Source organism: Chionomys nivalis, chromosome 1, assembly GCF_950005125.1.
Source record: "Chionomys nivalis chromosome 1, mChiNiv1.1, whole genome shotgun sequence".
NCBI lineage: Eukaryota > Metazoa > Chordata > Mammalia > Rodentia > Cricetidae > Chionomys > Chionomys nivalis.
The window spans coordinates 67,921,816-67,939,390 of NC_080086.1; the positions used below are offsets into that span (position 1 = coordinate 67,921,816).

Here is a 17,575-nt window from a genome sequence, read left to right on the forward strand (position 1 = left end):
AGACTGCCTTTCTAGGCCAGGTCCCTAGACTCCCATGGAGCAGAAGGCTTTGCTTGGGGCTTCATGTTAGGAGCACCTTCCCTCTGCAGCTCAGAACAGGGAGGGTCCTGTGGAAGGAAGAAGTGATAGTGTTCTCTAGGGACGTACATAAAAAGCACCAAAGCCAAATTGCCGCCCTCGTCCCGCGCACCCTCTGTGGCCAGTGCGGTGGAAGGAATAGCTGAAAAGGATAGAGATGGCCAAGGTGGGAGAGGGCTCTCACACAGTACTGATGCCCTCCTGGGTCCGGAACCACTATCCTCCGTCGCCCCTCCCCCCGCCCTTGCAGGCTTCTGAGAACACTGGAAAGGAGGGCCCACTTTTATCTACTTTTATGTTCCTGTCCAGATGCCCAAATATCCTGGTTCCCAGGAGAGAAAAGACCCCTTCACCCTGCCCCAGGCGCCAGGCTGCCAGCCCATCTGCTGGGAGAAAGGAGGGGCGCCTTTCCCTGGGGGATCCTGGAGAAACAACCAGAACTAGTATAGGGAGGTCTACACTTGCTAGACACTTCGCTTCACGCGGGAAAGCCGCAGGGTGGAGCAGAGCTCTGAGGCGGGCAGGGGTGAGGGTCCAGGCTTGGCAGAGCGGGGCGGGGTCTTCTGGCCAGAATGTATCCAAGGCAAGCTGAGCAGCTCCTCCGTGCCCACCCGCTGCCCCCCTCCCCGGGCCCAGTCTCACCGGCTCGGAGGCGCCAGGGCCCCCCCTAGGGCCGGGGCGGGCTGGGGAAGGTAATGTAATTCCGGCCCAGCTAACCCGATTATGGCGGCCTGCACCGGGCAGGGTGGCGGCGGGGGCGTGTCTTCGGCTTAGGGGCCCGCCCGGCAGGGGTCCCATCCAAGAGAGGGACACGGAGGTCACACACTCTCAGCTCCTGGGTCCGCGCCCAGAGGTCACAAGGTCACCGAGCCACTTCATCCTTCCCCCACTCTACTAGGCTGGCATGCTCCGGGCCCGTTTTCTGAGCCTTGGGTGGGGAGAAGTGTCTGTAGGATGCGGAGCGGGGAGCCTCCCAAGGCCTAAGCGAGTCCCCAAGAGAAGGGAGGAGAGTGTGTGAGGATAGATTTCCGAGATGCAAAATAGAGTGGAATCCCGCGGTGGAGGCCCGGGTTGGTCCATTTGAGACCCAGGTCCGATTTACAGCAATTTCAGAAAATCGAAATTCAAAGAAACAGGGCACCGATTCCTGGCCGGCCAGGACCAGGGTGAGGAGTGCTACAGGAAAAGCCAGGAGGTGTGCCACAACCCCAAGTTCAGATGTTCGTTCCCTGCCCGAGCCCACCAAACACGCCCTGTCACCGTCTGCTTCCCACACCTGGCCTCTTCCTGGGACTCCAGGTCGCGGATCGCCGTCCCCCAGCCGCTTCTTACATAGCCAGGAAGCCACAACGAGATTTGGTCTCAGAGGGCATTTGGGTAGGGGCCACAACGAATCCAGTAGCTGGCCAGCGGCACCCATCGGGAGGCGAAGAGTGGGGGCTGGGGACAGAAGCACCAGCCGAGGAACCTGCGAGGTCGAGGCAGCCCGAAGGCGGAGGCCGGCGAGGATGCGGGCGCACGAGCATCCCGGCTGAGTCAGCGGCCCCTCCCGCGCACCGCGCCTTCCTGACACCCGCGCCCTCCTCTGCCCTGCCTGCGCCTGGCACATCCAACCATCCCTTTCCCTTTAACAACAGGGCCCCGCCCCTGCCCTCCCTCAGCCCCTTCTGCCCACCGGAGGCCGATCTGTCAGTCACTGCCCCTGCCTGAGCTGGCCACCCTTCTCCACACCGGACTCGGGCAGCGGCCTGGGTAGCCTAGTGTCCACCTGCGCTCCCGAGACCCCCGCCCGCCACGCTCCTCCGGGATGCGAGTCCCTTCGCTGACGCCCGGGAGGGGCGGGCACGCGCGCGGCTGCGCCCGGTGCACAGGGATGCTGCTGTCCCGGGGGCCCCGTCGCCCGGCCGTGGCCACCCCTGCCGGCCCCTGAAGCCGCTGGCCCGAGCGCGCCGCCGCCGGGCTCCCGCAGCCGTCAGAGACACCTTTGCTAGCCATCCAGCCTCCGGGTCCTCTCATTTGGACCCATGGAGCCGGCGGTGTTGGCTCCGCACCACCTTCCGCACCACGAACCCATCAGCTTCGGCATTGATCAGATCCTGAGCGGTCCCGAACCCCCGGGGGGCAGTCTGGGCCAGGGTCAGGCGGGCCAGAGCCACGGGGAGAATGCAACGTTCTCGGGTGGATTCCACGGAGCCTCCGGCTACGCTCCGGCCGGCTCATTGGCCCCGTTGCCCAGAGGCTCGGGAGTGGGCCCGGGCGGCGTGATCCGTGTCCCCGCGCACCGCCCGTTGCCGGTGCCGCCGCCCTCGGGTGCGGCCCCCGCGGTGCCCGGACCCTCGGGTTTGGGCGGCGCCGGGGGCCTAGCGGGACTCACCTTCCCCTGGATGGACAGCGGCCGCCGTTTTGCTAAGGACAGGCTTACGGGTGAGATTGCCCAACCCCTCGTAGACCCCGTTTCTTCGCTCTTAGCTTTCTGCCCCAACTCTCTTACCCCTTTCTCCCTCCCTCTCTGCTCATCCCCGTGAAACCTCCGCGACCCCACATTTCTCGGTCCCACAGAGGAGAGGCAGTAAGGAGAGAGCTGCTGTCGTCGGGTGCATGCGCCCTTCCTCTGCAGTCCTACCGTACTCATTGTAAGGAGGGACAGAGTGAAGTTTGGGAGGGACCCCATTCTTCCTAGGTCCCTTCTTGAACGAGGCCTCAGTGGATGCGGGGCCCCAGTAAGGACTAGGGGCTCTCTTCTTAGTGTCACCTCGGACCACCCCCAAACTTTGCCCTACTCTTCCGCCCCATAGCTGCGCTCTCGCCCTTCTCTGGGACACGTCGCATAGGCCACCCCTACCAAAACCGGACCCCCCCGAAGCGCAAGAAGCCGCGCACCTCCTTTTCCCGCTCGCAGGTGCTGGAGCTGGAGCGCCGCTTCCTGCGCCAGAAGTACCTGGCTTCGGCAGAGAGGGCGGCGCTGGCCAAGGCCCTGCGCATGACCGACGCGCAGGTCAAGACCTGGTTCCAGAATCGACGCACCAAGTGGCGGTGAGGCGAGGGACGCGGGCGGGCCGAGTGGCGGGGAAGGGCTCTCCGCCACTCTGACCCCGGCTCTCCGCTCGCCCAGGCGTCAGACGGCTGAGGAGCGCGAGGCGGAGCGGCACCGTGCGGGTCGCCTGCTGTTGCACCTGCAGCAGGACGCACTGCCCCGGCCGCTGAGGCCGCCGCTGCCCCCGGACCCGCTCTGCCTGCACAACTCTTCGCTCTTCGCGCTGCAGAATCTGCAGCCCTGGGCCGAGGACAACAAGGTGGCTTCGGTGTCCGGACTCGCCTCGGTGGTGTGAGCGACCCCTTCCCGAGGAGCGTTACCGCGGCTGTGTGCGGTGCCGCCAGCGGAGCGTGCAGAGCAGAAGGCCTGCGACTGTCCTCCGAGGCTCCTCGGCCACCAAGCGGCCCCTGTCCTGCACTTTGACTCTGCCCTCCCACTGCATTTTTGGACCCGCTGGAACTTGGGTCGCGAGGGCAACCTGCAGGATGTAGTAAATGGGGCACGGATGCTGCCATGCACTTGCGATTCTGCCCAGAGTGGGCTCAGAGCTCAGGTTCCACTGGGAAAGGGTCATTGAGCTGGTGTGAAGGAAGATCTCAAGGACATCGGGGTAATGGAAGAGGTGTTGGTACGGGAGCGTGCGAATGTGGCTGACTGTGACAGGAACCAGATTGTCCACCTCATCCCCTCAACGGTAAAACAATCGCTAAGGATTCCTTCTTGACTCAGTCTTACACGTTGTCTTGTGTCTAACCTGCGGGCCACTCCCCCATCTTGAAAGTCACACTGCACCTATGCTGTAGGTAAGATAGCTACTTACATACTCAAAGGATAAAAATCTAGGAGAATCTGGCTCCGGTGCCATACAGGGTCAGAGAACCAAGAGGAGAAGCCAGTGGACAGTTTCTTGGTCCAGTGTTATAGTGATCAAGGTATACTTTGGGACTGGCAAACCTAAGACTCCGAGACTGGAGATGTGGAGGTCAGGAAGTCAGTGGTGCTGTGGACCAGGAGGGGAAACTGGGGACCTGTGGCAAGATTAACTGTAGGGAAAACTAATGCTAGATCTAGAAAGAAGATTCCGGATGCCTGCCTTTGGGGGAGCTCTCTGACAGCATAGGGGTGGAGACAATGGATTGGTGAGACCAGGATCTCCAGGGGAGAGAACTCTGGGGTTCCAGGGATTAAACCTTTCTTTTCACCATATGCCACAGATACATTTACAATGTGTGGGATGGCGGTGGCTTCAGAAATAAATAGACTAAGGGCAGAGGGAAGGAGTACCCAGACAGAAGGAAAACATTACACCTTTTAGATAGAAAGAGGAGATGGCTTTGCAGGCTAAGACACTTGCCCCTACTCCTGACCATCCGAGTTTGAGCCTTAGGACCAACTTGCTGGAAGAAGAGAACTAATTTCTACAAATTGTTCTGTCCACCGTATGTGTGTCATGGCATGCTCGTGTATGCACACACACACACACACAATGTAATGAAAAATCAGAAAGACTTCAGAGTATAGGTGAGCCAAAGGCTGCCGCAGGCTTTCTGATAGTCAGTCAGTGGGAGGGTTGCAAAGCTTTCTGGTCTAAAGGGGTACTTTGTCTCTCTCCAGTATTCCCATCTTGCTTCTGGCAGAGGCTTTGACACTGTGACAAGGACAGAGACCTATGGCAGCCAGACCACTCACGTTCCGTGCTAATGACAGCTATGCAGGCTGCACAAAGACTTGGTCTGAGGTGGAAAGGGGGAAGAGGCTGCACCTGCAGAGGTCGGTGTCGTTTCTAAAGTGTCATCTCTAACTCACAGATGTTGTATATGGCACTGGAGAATCAAACTCAAACTCGGCATCATAGGACAAGCTTTTATAGCCCCTAGGAGAGTGCAAGGTTGTGTGGGGTGAGCAGTGTTTGCTCCTTTGCCGGTGGACAAAGGGGAAAGAAAGGTCTGCATCCTTCTGGACCGTGGCTCCCATTCCCTCCCCGCCCACTGTGTCTTGGATCTTGGGTTCCAGGAGTATATTTGACTTTGGGTTTCTAAGACTGGCCAACTGCCTTGGTGCTGTGCGGTGAGGTTGGCTCCATTCCTTAGGCAGCTCACTGCAGAACACAGCCATCCCCATATTCCCGGGGAGAGGAAGATTCAGGCTCTGCTGATGGCTCTTCTGCAGTTCCTTCTCTCAGCTGATTCAGGAAGTCTCTGCTCTCACTGGGGGGTAAGTTACTCAGGAAGTATGGAGGGGCTAGCTCCACCAGCCTGTGGGAGAAAGTCAGAATGAGATCCTATGTGTCTCCCCTCAGCCTCCTTCACAAACCCTTTTAAGTCCCCCTCCCCAGCGTTAGGTTTGGTGAGTGGGGGTCAGAAAACTCACATCTGAGGTTGAATCTCAGAGACGATGTAAAGGCAGTTGTCTTTAGATATGGAGAAACTGTGGTATAGCACCCAGGCCGGTGGTGGGGCCCTGCGATTTCGGTAGCTGCAATATGAAGACAGCTGGGCTACGTGGTTGTGGGTGAGAAGCAGGTAATTTCCAGCTCCGTCTATGTCTTGGGCCACCTCATTGAAATACAAATACATGGATGGAATAAGTAACAGAACACAGGGGAAAAAAAGAAAGAAAAAAGGAGGCCAATACTGGGTGTGGCGACACACACTGTAATCCGAGCATTAGGGATGCAGAGGCAGAAAGAGCAGGAGTTTGTGGCCAGCCTGAGGTACACAGGAAGTCCGAAGTCAGCTTGGACAGCATGAGACCCTGCCTGTCTTATCATTGCCTTTAAGAAGAGAGGAGAAGAGTCACACTTTTAATCCCAGCACTTGGGAGGCAGAGGCAGGTGGATTTCTGTGAGTCTGAGACCAAGGCTACATAGGAAGCCTGACTTGAAACAAAACAAAACAAAACAATCAAACAAACACCCCCCAACCCCCCCCACCCCACACACACAAGGAGAAAAAAAAAGGAAGAAATGAGGAGAAAAAAATGAGGGAGCATGAAAGGATTAAGAGTATTGTGGAGCCTAAAAGTGAATCTTCAGTTGTGGTCTGGTCCTTGCTTCACCATATGGCATTTTCCATGGCCCCTTGTCCTCTAAACCCTCAGATTCTTAGTTCTAAGAAATCATGTGTGTTTGTCTGTGTTCATGGAAATGCGTGTGTGTTAATCTTCAGGTCATTCCTCAGGTGCCACCCACCGTTTTGGAAAGTGCCAACAGGCTAGGGTGGCTGCTAGACAGCCCCAGGGGCCCGAGAGTCTCTGCCTCCCCAGTGGCAGAATTGCAAGTGAACCCATAGTTCTGGGGACCAAAGTCTATCCCTGAGACTGAAGCAAGGTGCTTAGCCTATTCAGCTCTTCCCCTAGACAACCCCCCCCAGGCCTTTGATCTTTTCCCTAAAATTAAAATAATATTTATTTATTTTATTTTATGTGTATGAATGTTTTGCTTGCACATACATATGTATGCACACCATGTGCCTACCCTTGAAGGTCAGAAAAATGTCGAATTCTCTGGAATTGGAGTTGAGGATGAACCTGGGTTCCTTGGGGCCTCTGAGGAGCCTTAACTGTTAAGCTCACCTTCCAGCTGTGCCGTCACTCCTTTTGGAGACAGAATCTCACTATGTAGCCCTAGCTGTCCCAGAACTTACTTTGTAGACCAGGATGGCCTCAAACTTAGAGAGCTCTGCCTGCCTCTGGAGTGCTGGGATTAGAGATGTGCACCACCACATTGGGCAAAGCGCCCTTTCATTCTATCAAGTTCCCTTCCGCCCCCTCCCCAACCTTAAGGAAGAATCCTGACAGCAGCGCTTTCTGAAGGTCTCTGCGATTCTGCTCAGAGCCAAAGGCTGGCTGAGACAGGGGAAGCTCAATCTGTTGCATGAGTTCCACGAGCTCGGCTCGCAGTTTACGGGCTTGGCACAATGCTGCCCAGTTCAGCCCCCGAGCCTGACACCAAACCTCATCGGCTCCACCTAGGAGAAGAAAGGAAACAGCTATGATTAAGTCCTTCAGACTGGCACAAAGAATGACCCCGGCAGAGGGCCTCCTCTTCCCGCACACACAGAGAGGTCTGCTGGCTGATTGGGTATTTCCTGGGAGTCTTTGAGGGTGTAGAGTGAGCCACTCACTTTGTACAAAGGCTTCATAAATCTGGATCAGCGAGCTGTGATCGCCATCTGCATGTTCCAGGGCCCGACGCAAGGCAGCTTCTTCTGCACACAGTGGAGGTCCCGTAAACCCAGGAGCAGCTGGAGGTGGAGACAGGAAGGTGGTTGGAGAGGAACCAGGAATGACAGCAGCACAGACAGACTACTGAAGAAGTAGGAGTAACCCTCTGGGAACTTAATTTAAAAGAAAATAGATTCCTGGGTGCTCTGCCCTTGACTCTACTTTGTTGACAGATGCAGCCAGCCCTCCACAGCCAAGGCTCTGCATCTGGGGATTCAACCAACTGCTGGGCCGAAAGAAAGTATTCAGAGAAAACTGCATCTCTAGAGGACATGCAGATTGTCCTTTGCTGTTATTTCTTAATAACGTAGGGTACCATTTACATAATGTTTGCACACAGTCCAGGGTACTGTCAGTGACCCGGAGGCTATGCAGCAGCAGCAGAGGATACAGGAGAACAAGCACAGGTTTTGTTCAAGCACTCCAGCATTTTATCCCAGAGACTGAAGCACTATGGGCTATGGTATCCACAGGGAGTCCTGGAACCCATCTCCCACAGATACTGGTGGCTGGAGGTCCAAGTCTTTGCCTTTAAGATTAGAATCTGGTAGGAGAAAGGTCGGGCAGATGAAACTCAGTGGGTACTTGCTGTACAAGAATAAAGACTTGAGTCTGAATCCCATCACCCACATAAAACCAACCAAACAAACAGAAAAAACGGCACTGCTACCTGTGCCCGTAATCCCAGAACCTAAGAGGCAGAGACAGGCAGATCTGGGGAGCTTGCTGTCCAGTCAGTCTAGCAGAAAAATGAGCTCCTTCCTCTGGCCTTTGCGTGCAAGCACAGTGATGCATCTACACACACACACACACACGCACGCACACACACACGCACACGCACACACACACACACACACACACACGCCCAAGTCTGGTAGGAGAGTTCAACAAGGAAGTGGAAGAGTAAGAAAAACAAGTGTGTCTGGCATTCTGGAAGAAAAGAGAAGGTGAGCTGATCCAGGCTCTGGTGGTGGAAATGAGGGTGAAGTGGGAGAAAAGCCCCAGCTCTTTGAGTCAGCGTCAGAAGTGTGAGGGGAGAAGGGACAGAGGGACCATTTGAGACTGCAGGACGGCATGGCACAGAGGTTAATGGCACGGCTTATTTGGAGCACTAGAAGCCATCTGGTCTGGGTGGGACGAGTGACACGTGGCAGAAGGGCAAGGGAGGTGCAGAAGAGTTGGCACAGTCTAGGAGGCAGAAGAGCTCCGAGGAAGGCTAAAGTAAGAAAGTCCAAAAGTCGTCTACGTGACTGGTTAGGAGCTCACGGCAGGAATCCAGCAGAGCAGGGGGGAGGATCCCACACCGGCATTGGCCGTGATTATGCAGCAGGAGCTAAAAGGAAAACTCTAGAGGCGGATGAGCACAGGGGAGTGGTAGGATTATCAGAAACAGAACAGAGAGGGAAAGACAGGTAAGGGCGGGTGGGGGCAGAGTGCCCGAGCTCAGTTCTGAGCTGAGACGCTAGGGACTAGTCTAGCAGAGATACTTATTAGGAAAGACAGGAATGTGGCGCATGTCTGGAGCCCTACTACCTGGGAGACTGTGGTAGGAGGAATGCCGCAAGCTTGAGACTAGCTTGGAATATACAGTAGATTTCAGGCCAGCCTGGGCTACAGAGGAAAACCCTGTCTTAAAAAAATAAAATTGGGGCTGGAGATATACTCTTCCTGAGGTCCTGAGTTCAGTTCCCAGCAACTACATGGTGGCTCACAGCCATCTAGAATGAGATTTGGCGCCCTCTTCTGGTGTGCAGACAAAACACATGGACAGAACACTATACATAATAAATAAAAATCTTTTTTAAGATCACACACACACACACACACACACACACACACACACACACCTGCAAACCTGGCCGCCTGAGCTTGATCCTCAGAATCCATACATATATAGAAGGAAAGAATTCTACACTCTTGTCCCCTGACTACACGTGAGCTATGGCACACCCCATCAGCCCACATCATACATCATGCACAATAATAACACTTTTTAAAAAGAAAGGAACACGGGACTGGAGAGATTGCTTAGCAGTTAAAAGCCCTGGCTACTCTTGCAGAGGACCTGAGTTTGGTTCCCAGCAGTTACATGTGGCTCACAATCACCTAAAATTCCAGGTGTGTGTGTGTGTGTGTGTGTGTGTGTGTGTGAGAGAGAGAGAGAGAGAGAGAGAGAGAGAGAGAGAGAGAGAGAAAGAGAGAGACAGAGAGATCAGATGCCCTCTTATGGCACCCACAGGTACTGCATGCTGTGATGTACAGATAAAAATAAAATAAAATCTTAGGGGGGTAGTCTTCAGGAGTTGAATGTCTCTTTTCCTCTTCTTCCATTTCTCCCTGTACCCTTCTTTCTTCTTCCTCCTCAGCTCCTTTTTGCCTCCCCATCTCCTCCTTTCTAAGTTCTAAAAAAATGGTACTGGGGAGGGGAGGGTGGGAAGCCAGGAGAGGTGGCACAGACCTTTTATATCCCAGGACTTCGGAGGCAGAAGTAGGCTGTGAGTTCGAGGCCAGCCTGGTCTACATAGTGAGACCCTGTTTGTTTGTTTGTTGTTTAAATGGCACTGGCAGAGAGCTGCAAAGCACAGTCTGGGATGTCGGTACAGAAGCAGCACTTCTGTGAATGGGCTTGCTCAGAATTCTTGGAATGAGAAGACACACAGGTCAAAGGTTAGAGCCCCGAGGGGAGTTCACGATGGAAAAGCAGAAGATGAAAATTCCAAGGACAAGATGAAGACAGAATGGCCAAAGAGGTGGGATGAAAACTACAGGATGCCGGAAGTGATGGTGCACATCTATAATCCCAACATCCAGGAGCCTGAGCCACAAGGGCCTCAAGTTCAAGGCCAGCTTGGGCTCCATAGCAAGATCCTGCTTCAAAAAGAAGGGGATGGCTGGTGAGGTGGCTCAGTGGTTGAGAGCACTTGTTATACAAGCATGAGGACCTGAGTTCAAATTCCAGGCACCAGTGAAAATGCCACCTGATGTGGCCAAACACAACCTGTAACCTCAAAACTGCAGGGGGCGGAGACAAGAGGGCCACTTGGGCTTGAGGGATGCCAGCCTAGGTCCAGATTCAGGAAGAGACCCAGTCTCAAGGGAATACAGTAGAGAGTGACAGAGAGTGAGTAGGAACCCGACACCCTCTGGCCTCACAGTGCGTGTGTTTTCACGCACATGTTTACATACATGTGTAAGCACTACACACAAATAAAAAAACCAGAATTCCACCCCCCAAAGAAATCACAAATAAAAATGGTAACAGAGGCATAGGGAAGAGACAGTTTAGTTTAAAGTGGAAAGTGGTAAGCATTCTTGTGTCAGAAAGTTGTGAATAAATGCTCAAAAGTGTCCCTCGAGTTAAATATCTGGAACCTCACTAGATAGTTGCCATTCGGGGGTGGGGGTGTATGGCTTTGCTGCTGGAACTCAGCAGGTGAGATTTCCATAGGGATCATGTTGCATAGCTGAAGGCGGGGGTGGGGTGGTGCAGTGGTGGTGGTGGCAGGGGATGGGGACATAGGAGGACAGGTGAGTGGATGTAGTCACAGTGTGGGTGAGATGATGTACCCCGAGAAGAAAGAAGCATTAGAGAAAAGGCTATGTTAGGGAGAGATGGGGAAACATCTGGCTCGCTAGGCACTACGAGGGGGTGAAGGCTGACGTAGCTGAAGAACCAGTGAGTCTGGCTTCACCCTAGTGCAGGGCTGAACAGCTGCCTAACATAACATTCCCAGCACAGCAAAAACCCAAAGTCCCTACTAACACGTGACAGGATTCCTAACCCAAGGAAGATTAAATCTAGAAATGTACCAGTGAGCATGGCAGCAAGAGTGAGCATTTCATCCACACAGTTAAACTCGCAGGAGGCCAGCAGGGCTTTGGCCAGCTCAGGGGGCAGGGGAAACTCCGACAGAATGATCCCCAGATCCGACAGGTCCCCATCGTCATCCAGCGCAGCCAGATAGTCCAAGTCTTCCAGGGCCTGCATCAGTGCTTCTGGTGCTGGTATTGACACAAGGCTTCAACCTCAGGTCTGAGCCCGCAGTCAGAGGTAGCCCCGGGGCAGGATGGGGGCTCACCAGGCCTGTCCAGGAAGTGGCATTCCCCTGGCTCTGCAATCTGTTTCCTCATGAGTAGCAACACCAGGGAGTTTAGATTCTCCTCAAACACTTTGGGATGGGGCAGCGGGGGAGCCTCTAGTTCTAGGACTGACTCAGAGTACAGGCGGAGGCAGGATCCTGAGAGGAGAAAGGCCTGGGGAAGTAACTTCTCAGGGCTTGTGTGAGATTGTTTTGGGGGTTCTGAGGCAAAGGCTCTTACCTGGTGGGGACCCCTTTGCCCGCAATCGTCTTGCCTCTGCCTGACACTTGCTAACTGGTCTCAAAACCTGGGATTCTGCCCGGATCCGAGGATTGTAAACCTGTTATCCAGTCCCCAAACAAGGCCAAGACAGATCAGAGCGGTCCCTTTCCAGCTGAAGCTCCATTCCCCCTTGTTTCTCTCACTCACACTGCGAAGTTCCAGTCCTGAGTCAATGACATGTCGGATGGACGGGAGGGAGAAGGAGAAATCTGCCAGCCAATGAGTGACCACGATCTTCCGGACACTCACGCCTGTGTCCTCATACACAGCTTGGATGGCCTGACCGCAGCCTGGGTGAAGGGGCAGTACCCGTGGTGGATGCCCTGGGCCAGCCAATGTCCCCAACTCCCTGGACAAGGATTCACAGCACAGGGAAATTTCCTAAGGAGAGGGGTGGGGCATTAGGGCAGGTCTCACCTTTTTTTGGGGAGCACAGTTTTTTTGACAAACTGATGAAAGTTAAGGCTTTTCACTCATAGAAAAAAAATACATACTTCTAAAGGTGGGGACATTATAATTTCAATTAGCTGTGCATACAGTTCTGCATTATAATGCAGAATTTTAAAAGGTGAGTGGCAAATTTCTTCATTTTAAAATCTTTGGTCTCCCACTAAGACTCTAGCAGAGCAAACACAATCACTGCTCCGAACGAACGTTATGTTGCCCCATTCCTGGGACAGGAAGGCAGCACTAAATGCTTTCGATAATCCACTATGTCATTTTGTTTACCTCCTCACCGGGCAGGTACACCAGCACATCTCCTGGTGCCTCCTCTCGCCGACACAGCTCAAGCACAGCTTGGCAGGCAGCTTCCACTAAGTCACTAGGGACAGTGTCTCTGTAGACAAGAGTGGGATCTCCACCAGGATCTCTGGGTACACGCACAATAGGAGAATTGCCCCAGAAAGCTTGGAGTTTGGGCTCAAGATCTGGGTCAGTAACCACAACCACTCGGGGATCCCCTGGAAGGTTTTTCAGTCTGGTGTCTCTCAGGAGACCCTGCAGTAAATCTGAGGCCACTGACCGCTCCTGAGCTTCATCCAGGATCAGCACACTCCAGGCTCCAGGGCCCCGGGTGGAGGCTACTTCCTGCAGAAGCAGCCTGTCCCAGCAGAACCTGTTGGCATTGGTAATGGGCAAGGAGTCAGTGAGGACACCGACCAGACCCAAATTCAAAACCTTTCCCCCAAGGTGCCTAGATTTTGAAACTGAAGGTCAGAAAAAGATGTTGTCATGGATTTCCTAAGCCTGTGGACCACTAACTGTGGCCCCACCTCTTTGCTGAGGATAGCTGGTTCACACAGCATAACCTGTACCTTGGGGTGAGGGTGAGGGGAGGGCCTAGACAACTGGGCTTGTTTCCACTCTGTAAAGGGAACAGGGCTGCAAATGGCCCACCTGAGCATGGTGCTGGGCCCTGTGCAGTCCTCCTGAGGAACGCTGTATCCAATCTCATGACCCAGGGTCAGGTCCATCTCATCAGCCACCCTTGAAGCCAGGCTCATGGCTGCAAGAGGGTAGGGCTGAGTGACAGTAACTTGGCCTGTCTGGAACCCCCTGGCCAGTGCAAACTCTGCACACCATTGAGGAATCTGGGGTGGGGAGAAGGAAGGGTCATGGTCAGGGGACTGGAGGACTGGAGACAGAAGAGCGCAGGAACTATGGCCAATTGACTTGGGATTCCTTACCACCGAGGCCAGCCAATCCCATCTTCATTTGCCCGCCTCTCCCACATGCCCATTCTTTACCCAGGAAAAGGCAACTTAACCCTGCCCTCTGTCCACTCCCAGAATCTTCCTCCACCTGGGTGCTCTTGCCAGAGCCGGGCTCCCCAGACACCAGCACCACTCCAGTGGGGCTACTCTCCAAATGTTCCAAGAACAGGAAGCGAGCAGCCCAGATGGGCAAGGCTCTGCGCTGCTCAAGCAGCTCATAGTAGCCGGAAGAGAAGGGGAGCCCATCAAAGGGGTTCACAGCCAGTTCAGACTCCCCAAGACTTGGTTCAGACTCTTCTGCCAGCCCAGAGGCCATGGAGGCTGTCCATAGAACCTACGGGAAGCAGGGCAGCCAGTAAGGCCTTGGATCTGGTGGCTGATACCGAATTCGCATCTCAGCTTGATCCCCAACCTCAGCCCATACAGGATAATGCCTTGGGGTCCATCCTTCCCAGCGAAACTTGCTTGCCAGGAAACAGTGCTGGGTGTTTCTAAGGAGCCATCACAAGTGGACTTTTACCCTGTTGTAGTTGGGACAGTAAAGACCTTGTGACTAGCACAGGGCCCCTTGTGGGCATCAGGAGTTATGTGAAGCATAGTAATCTGTGGGAAGGACCCAAGGTGGGAAAAAGTAAGAAATCTGGGAAAGAGAGCGAGCAGGACAGCAGGGCCATAAGGATCCTGGATTCAAACCTGTCAGCAGCTCTGAGACGCGTCAGGACAGCAGCCAGTTCTGGACACACCCAGCCAGTCACCACCAACCCAGACCCGCCTGAAGTACAAAGGTAAATTCTGGCCCCACCCTGAGGCTGAGCTCCAACTCCAATCCCCGAGCTTGCTTTTAGGGGTGGGGCCTTTTGCTCCACCTTAGTTAATTTAGCTAGGAACCCATGGAAAGCCGGTTCCTGCCACCACACTGAGCATGTGTGAACCTGACAGGCCTGTGCTCATGAAATGCATTCTGGGACTTGTAGTTTTCCAGTGATAGCCTCCAACCATAGCCAAGCTGGGATCCAGTTTTCTTCAGTTTCATGGGGATCATCCTCACCCATATACTCTCTGATTGAGGAAAAGGAACCTACTTGAGGGGCTTTTGACACCCAGAGAGGCAACAAAGACATTGAGTGAAAACCCTGAATTTAATGTGACATTGGGGGAGCTCCATCCCTCCCTTTTTACCACCCACTCATCCCGCCTGTTCTGAGCTGGATGAGGGCTGCCCCCAGTCTCCGTCCTGCGGCTCTGGGTACCATCCTGTTCCTTTGGGCTCAGTCAGCCTCCTGGGCCTGTTTCTCTCTGAATCTCCTGTGGGACATGGGAGAGACAGGGTGTAGACTTTGTCACATTAGCTTCATTGGGCTCTTCTCCAACTCGCTCCTTCCTACATACTGTCCTCTCACCCCCTCACCTTCTCGCATATTCATACAGTGCCTGCTTGCGCTCCTGCAGGCTCTCCTGCCGGGCCCAGGAAGACTTGGCAAATGTTAGGGCTGTGGGCTGAGGGGTCACCAGGCCAGAGCTGGGGAACTGAGGTGATCACAATGTCAGAGGGCTTGCGAAGTCATCATCATTAAACACCCATCGATGCCTACTTTGCAAGAGAGGCACTGTGCTAGGGTCTCAACATCAAAAAGAGAGTCAGGGAGAGGGAGCAAAGAGACTGCCCCGACCTGCCCTAAGTCTTGGCCTTTATTTATCCCTGGGTCTCACCTTTGGGGCAGAGGCTGTGGGCAGGGGCTGAGTTCCCTCAGTGACATCTTCAGGCATGAAAGCCACAGCCCCCTCAAGCAGATTTGTGATGGTCAAGTCTACACACCCGGTTCTGGCTGGGAAGAGAGGGGCAGAGGGTCCATTTCCTGTACACCCTCTCTGCCACAACCCACTTTTCCTGTATCTGTCATTCTGTGAAGCTACCCTGTCCCGTACCCAGGTCTCTCTGGATGATATTCAATGGCACATGGGGCAAAACCTCCTTGACTCTTTGAGCCAGAGTTGTCATCTGCACATTAGAAGGACTGGGAGAAGAAGGGAAAGAAGACTGTGCTGTTAAAAAAACAGAAGCATTGGGTGAGTAGAGAGATAACGAGGCGGCTGACAAGCACACACCACTAAAGCCACCACAGGAGGCAAATGTCTCTGCACAGAGACCACACACCTGATGGCGGGCGTACTCTGGGGTGTCTCTGTCGCTTCATGTGCTCTGCTTTGTCTGCTGGAGTAAGCCGGGTCCCTGTCTGGCCCAATTCCTTGGCCACCAGCTAGGGAGAATTGTTAGGCTATAACTCCAGCCCCTTCAGGCCTTCTTCCCAGCCCCTGAAGAGGGGCCCCACCTCCACCGCCTGTGTTCACTACCACCTGCTGGACACGGAGGGCAAACTCCTCATTCTCCTCCCCCACTTGCCGGTGAACGGGTTGGAGCCACCTGTAGAAAACAAAACAGTACCCTGCTAAGGCACCAGGGCGAAGGGTCTCATCCCCTCCCCATTTATTCTGCGACAGTGGTGATGAGACGGGGAGGTGGTAGGTAAGTGTTGCCTCTGTGGAGGAACTTTGACATTAACCAGAGGTCACTATGTCCATGACCTTGAAGTGAGCAACTTCCCAGCCACCAAAAACTGAGGACAATTAGTACCTTACTTGATACACCGTGAAAGGGACGAAAAGTGACCACAGCAGTTCTGAGACCCAGGAGGCATCTGACACCGTCTGAAGGGAGGGCATGAAGTGAGGTCTAATCCAGGGCCAAAGGTGGGAAACTTCCCCTCCAACCCTAACACGCCTCCCCCGCCCCCCCCCCCCCCCCCCCGCATCTTCCCCTCCAATCCTAACACCCTCCCCCCACCATGCCCTGTCCAGCAGGCACTCACCACAGAGACCAGGGGTCTCTGAACTTGCAGCGTAAGAGGTTGTACCACATCCTGGATAGAAAACGGCCACGAACTAAGAAAGAGAGAGTAAGATGGGAGTGCAGTGTAGCCCAGCCAACAACTCATACTTGCCTTAAACAAGGAAACTGTCCAACTACATAAGCAGATAACCATGGAATTCAGAATTTCGGGGGCAGTACAGAAAGCAGGCAGAGAGGAAATGAACTAGGGCAGGTTCACCCAGGAGCTTGACAACCCACTCCACTGGAGCCTGGGCCCTGTGCTTACCCACCTGAAACGCAGGAGTCCCTCTCGGCCGTTGGTAGCCTCTTCTTCAGGGAAGAGAAGCAAAGGTGTGGGCGGGAGCCTCGTGGAAGCACAGAATTTCTTGAGTGATTCCACTAGCTCCACCCGCCTATCCACCTCCATGAAGCCCCGAGACCAGCACACAAAGCTGGGGGGGCTATTGAGCAGAGGCTGGGAGCAGCGAGAAGAAAAGAATAAGGGGAAATGTCAAAAAAAAAAAAAAAGCAACATGTAAGGGGGGGTGTTTATAGGGTGAGGGAAAAGGATCGGTGTTCCCCAAGAGACCCTAATGGGTAAAGGTGAGCACTGAGTTCGGGCCTAGGGGGCCACCCGGTGGCGCTCTCGGCCTCGCCCCCACTCACGGTGCTACAGGTGGTGAGCAGGTTGACTATGTTGTGGTCAAAGGGTGTGACATGGTTGGAAATAAGGACCCTGACGCGGTGATCCCGGAGTCCGGCGTCCTCCTGCCGGGCCACGAGCCCCAGTACCGCACACATGGTCCGTACCACGAACCTGGGGACACAGGCGGCGGTGACTGTGCGGTCCTGAACCAGGCCCAGCCCGGGGGCTCCCCAGGCACCGCAGTTCGCACCTGCGGAGCACGCTGTCAGGCAGGGCACAGCTGACCAGGAAGACGTGGAGTCCTAGGAAGAGGCGCAGCACCAGGAGGCAGAGGCCGACCGGAGCGTAGAGCAGCAGCGCGAGCAGCAGGAAGCCGTCACTCGGGAGCCTGCGGCGAGAGGCGACGCGATCAGGCGCCGAAGCCGAGAGGACCCGCTGACCGGTCTCTTCCCTCCGCAGCGCTTACCGGTGCGAGTCAAAGAGCCGCTCCGGCCCCGGAGCTGGGGGAGGTTCCATCGCAGCCGCCTCAGGAAAGCAGGGCCTCTGTCGCCGCCATCTTCGCAGGGCCGCGGGGGCTCCTGGGAAGGCGGAGTCTTCGGGCATCCACAGGGATGCCAGAACCCGAGGTTGAGAAGCGCCCCGGAAGG

General features: G+C 54.8%; 3 protein-coding genes across 4 annotated transcripts; 1 reads left to right on the top strand and 2 right to left on the bottom strand.

Moving 5' to 3' along the window:
• The first annotated feature begins 2,102 nt into the window (after positions 1-2,102).
• Tlx2 (T cell leukemia homeobox 2) lies at positions 2,103-3,407 on the top strand. Its single transcript, XM_057788228.1, has 3 exons — positions 2,103-2,502; positions 2,874-3,111; positions 3,191-3,407. The coding sequence occupies exons 1-3, from the start codon at positions 2,103-2,105 to the stop codon at positions 3,405-3,407; spliced, it is 855 nt and encodes a 284-aa protein (XP_057644211.1).
• A 1,705-nt stretch (positions 3,408-5,112) lies between these two features.
• Dqx1 (DEAQ-box RNA dependent ATPase 1) lies at positions 5,113-13,894 on the bottom strand. Its single transcript, XM_057782134.1, has 11 exons — positions 13,502-13,894; positions 13,097-13,290; positions 12,428-12,815; positions 11,846-12,079; positions 11,657-11,756; positions 11,416-11,574; positions 11,147-11,338; positions 7,237-7,356; positions 6,890-7,080; positions 5,483-5,667; positions 5,113-5,367 (listed from the first exon to the last, which is right to left on the bottom strand). Exons 1-11 carry the CDS (start codon positions 13,727-13,729, stop codon positions 5,208-5,210), a joined length of 2,151 nt encoding a protein of 716 aa, XP_057638117.1. The 5' UTR covers positions 13,730-13,894; the 3' UTR covers positions 5,113-5,207.
• Positions 13,895-14,533: 639 nt separating this feature from the next.
• Positions 14,534-17,560, bottom strand: Aup1 (AUP1 lipid droplet regulating VLDL assembly factor). Of its 2 annotated transcripts, XM_057777211.1 has the most exons (12): positions 17,395-17,557; positions 17,179-17,316; positions 16,949-17,099; positions 16,573-16,757; positions 16,281-16,353; positions 16,046-16,119; positions 15,769-15,835; positions 15,569-15,671; positions 15,340-15,456; positions 15,124-15,239; positions 14,822-14,940; positions 14,534-14,718 (listed from the first exon to the last, which is right to left on the bottom strand). In XM_057777211.1, exons 1-12 carry the CDS (start codon positions 17,529-17,531, stop codon positions 14,682-14,684), a joined length of 1,317 nt encoding a protein of 438 aa, XP_057633194.1. In that variant the 5' UTR covers positions 17,532-17,557; the 3' UTR covers positions 14,534-14,681. The 2 variants fall into 2 exon arrangements, with proteins under 2 accessions (XP_057633194.1, XP_057633204.1); XM_057777221.1 differs by lacking the exon at positions 14,534-14,718 and having other exon boundaries at positions 14,877-15,001; positions 17,395-17,560.
• Between the last annotated feature and the right edge of the window lie 15 nt (positions 17,561-17,575).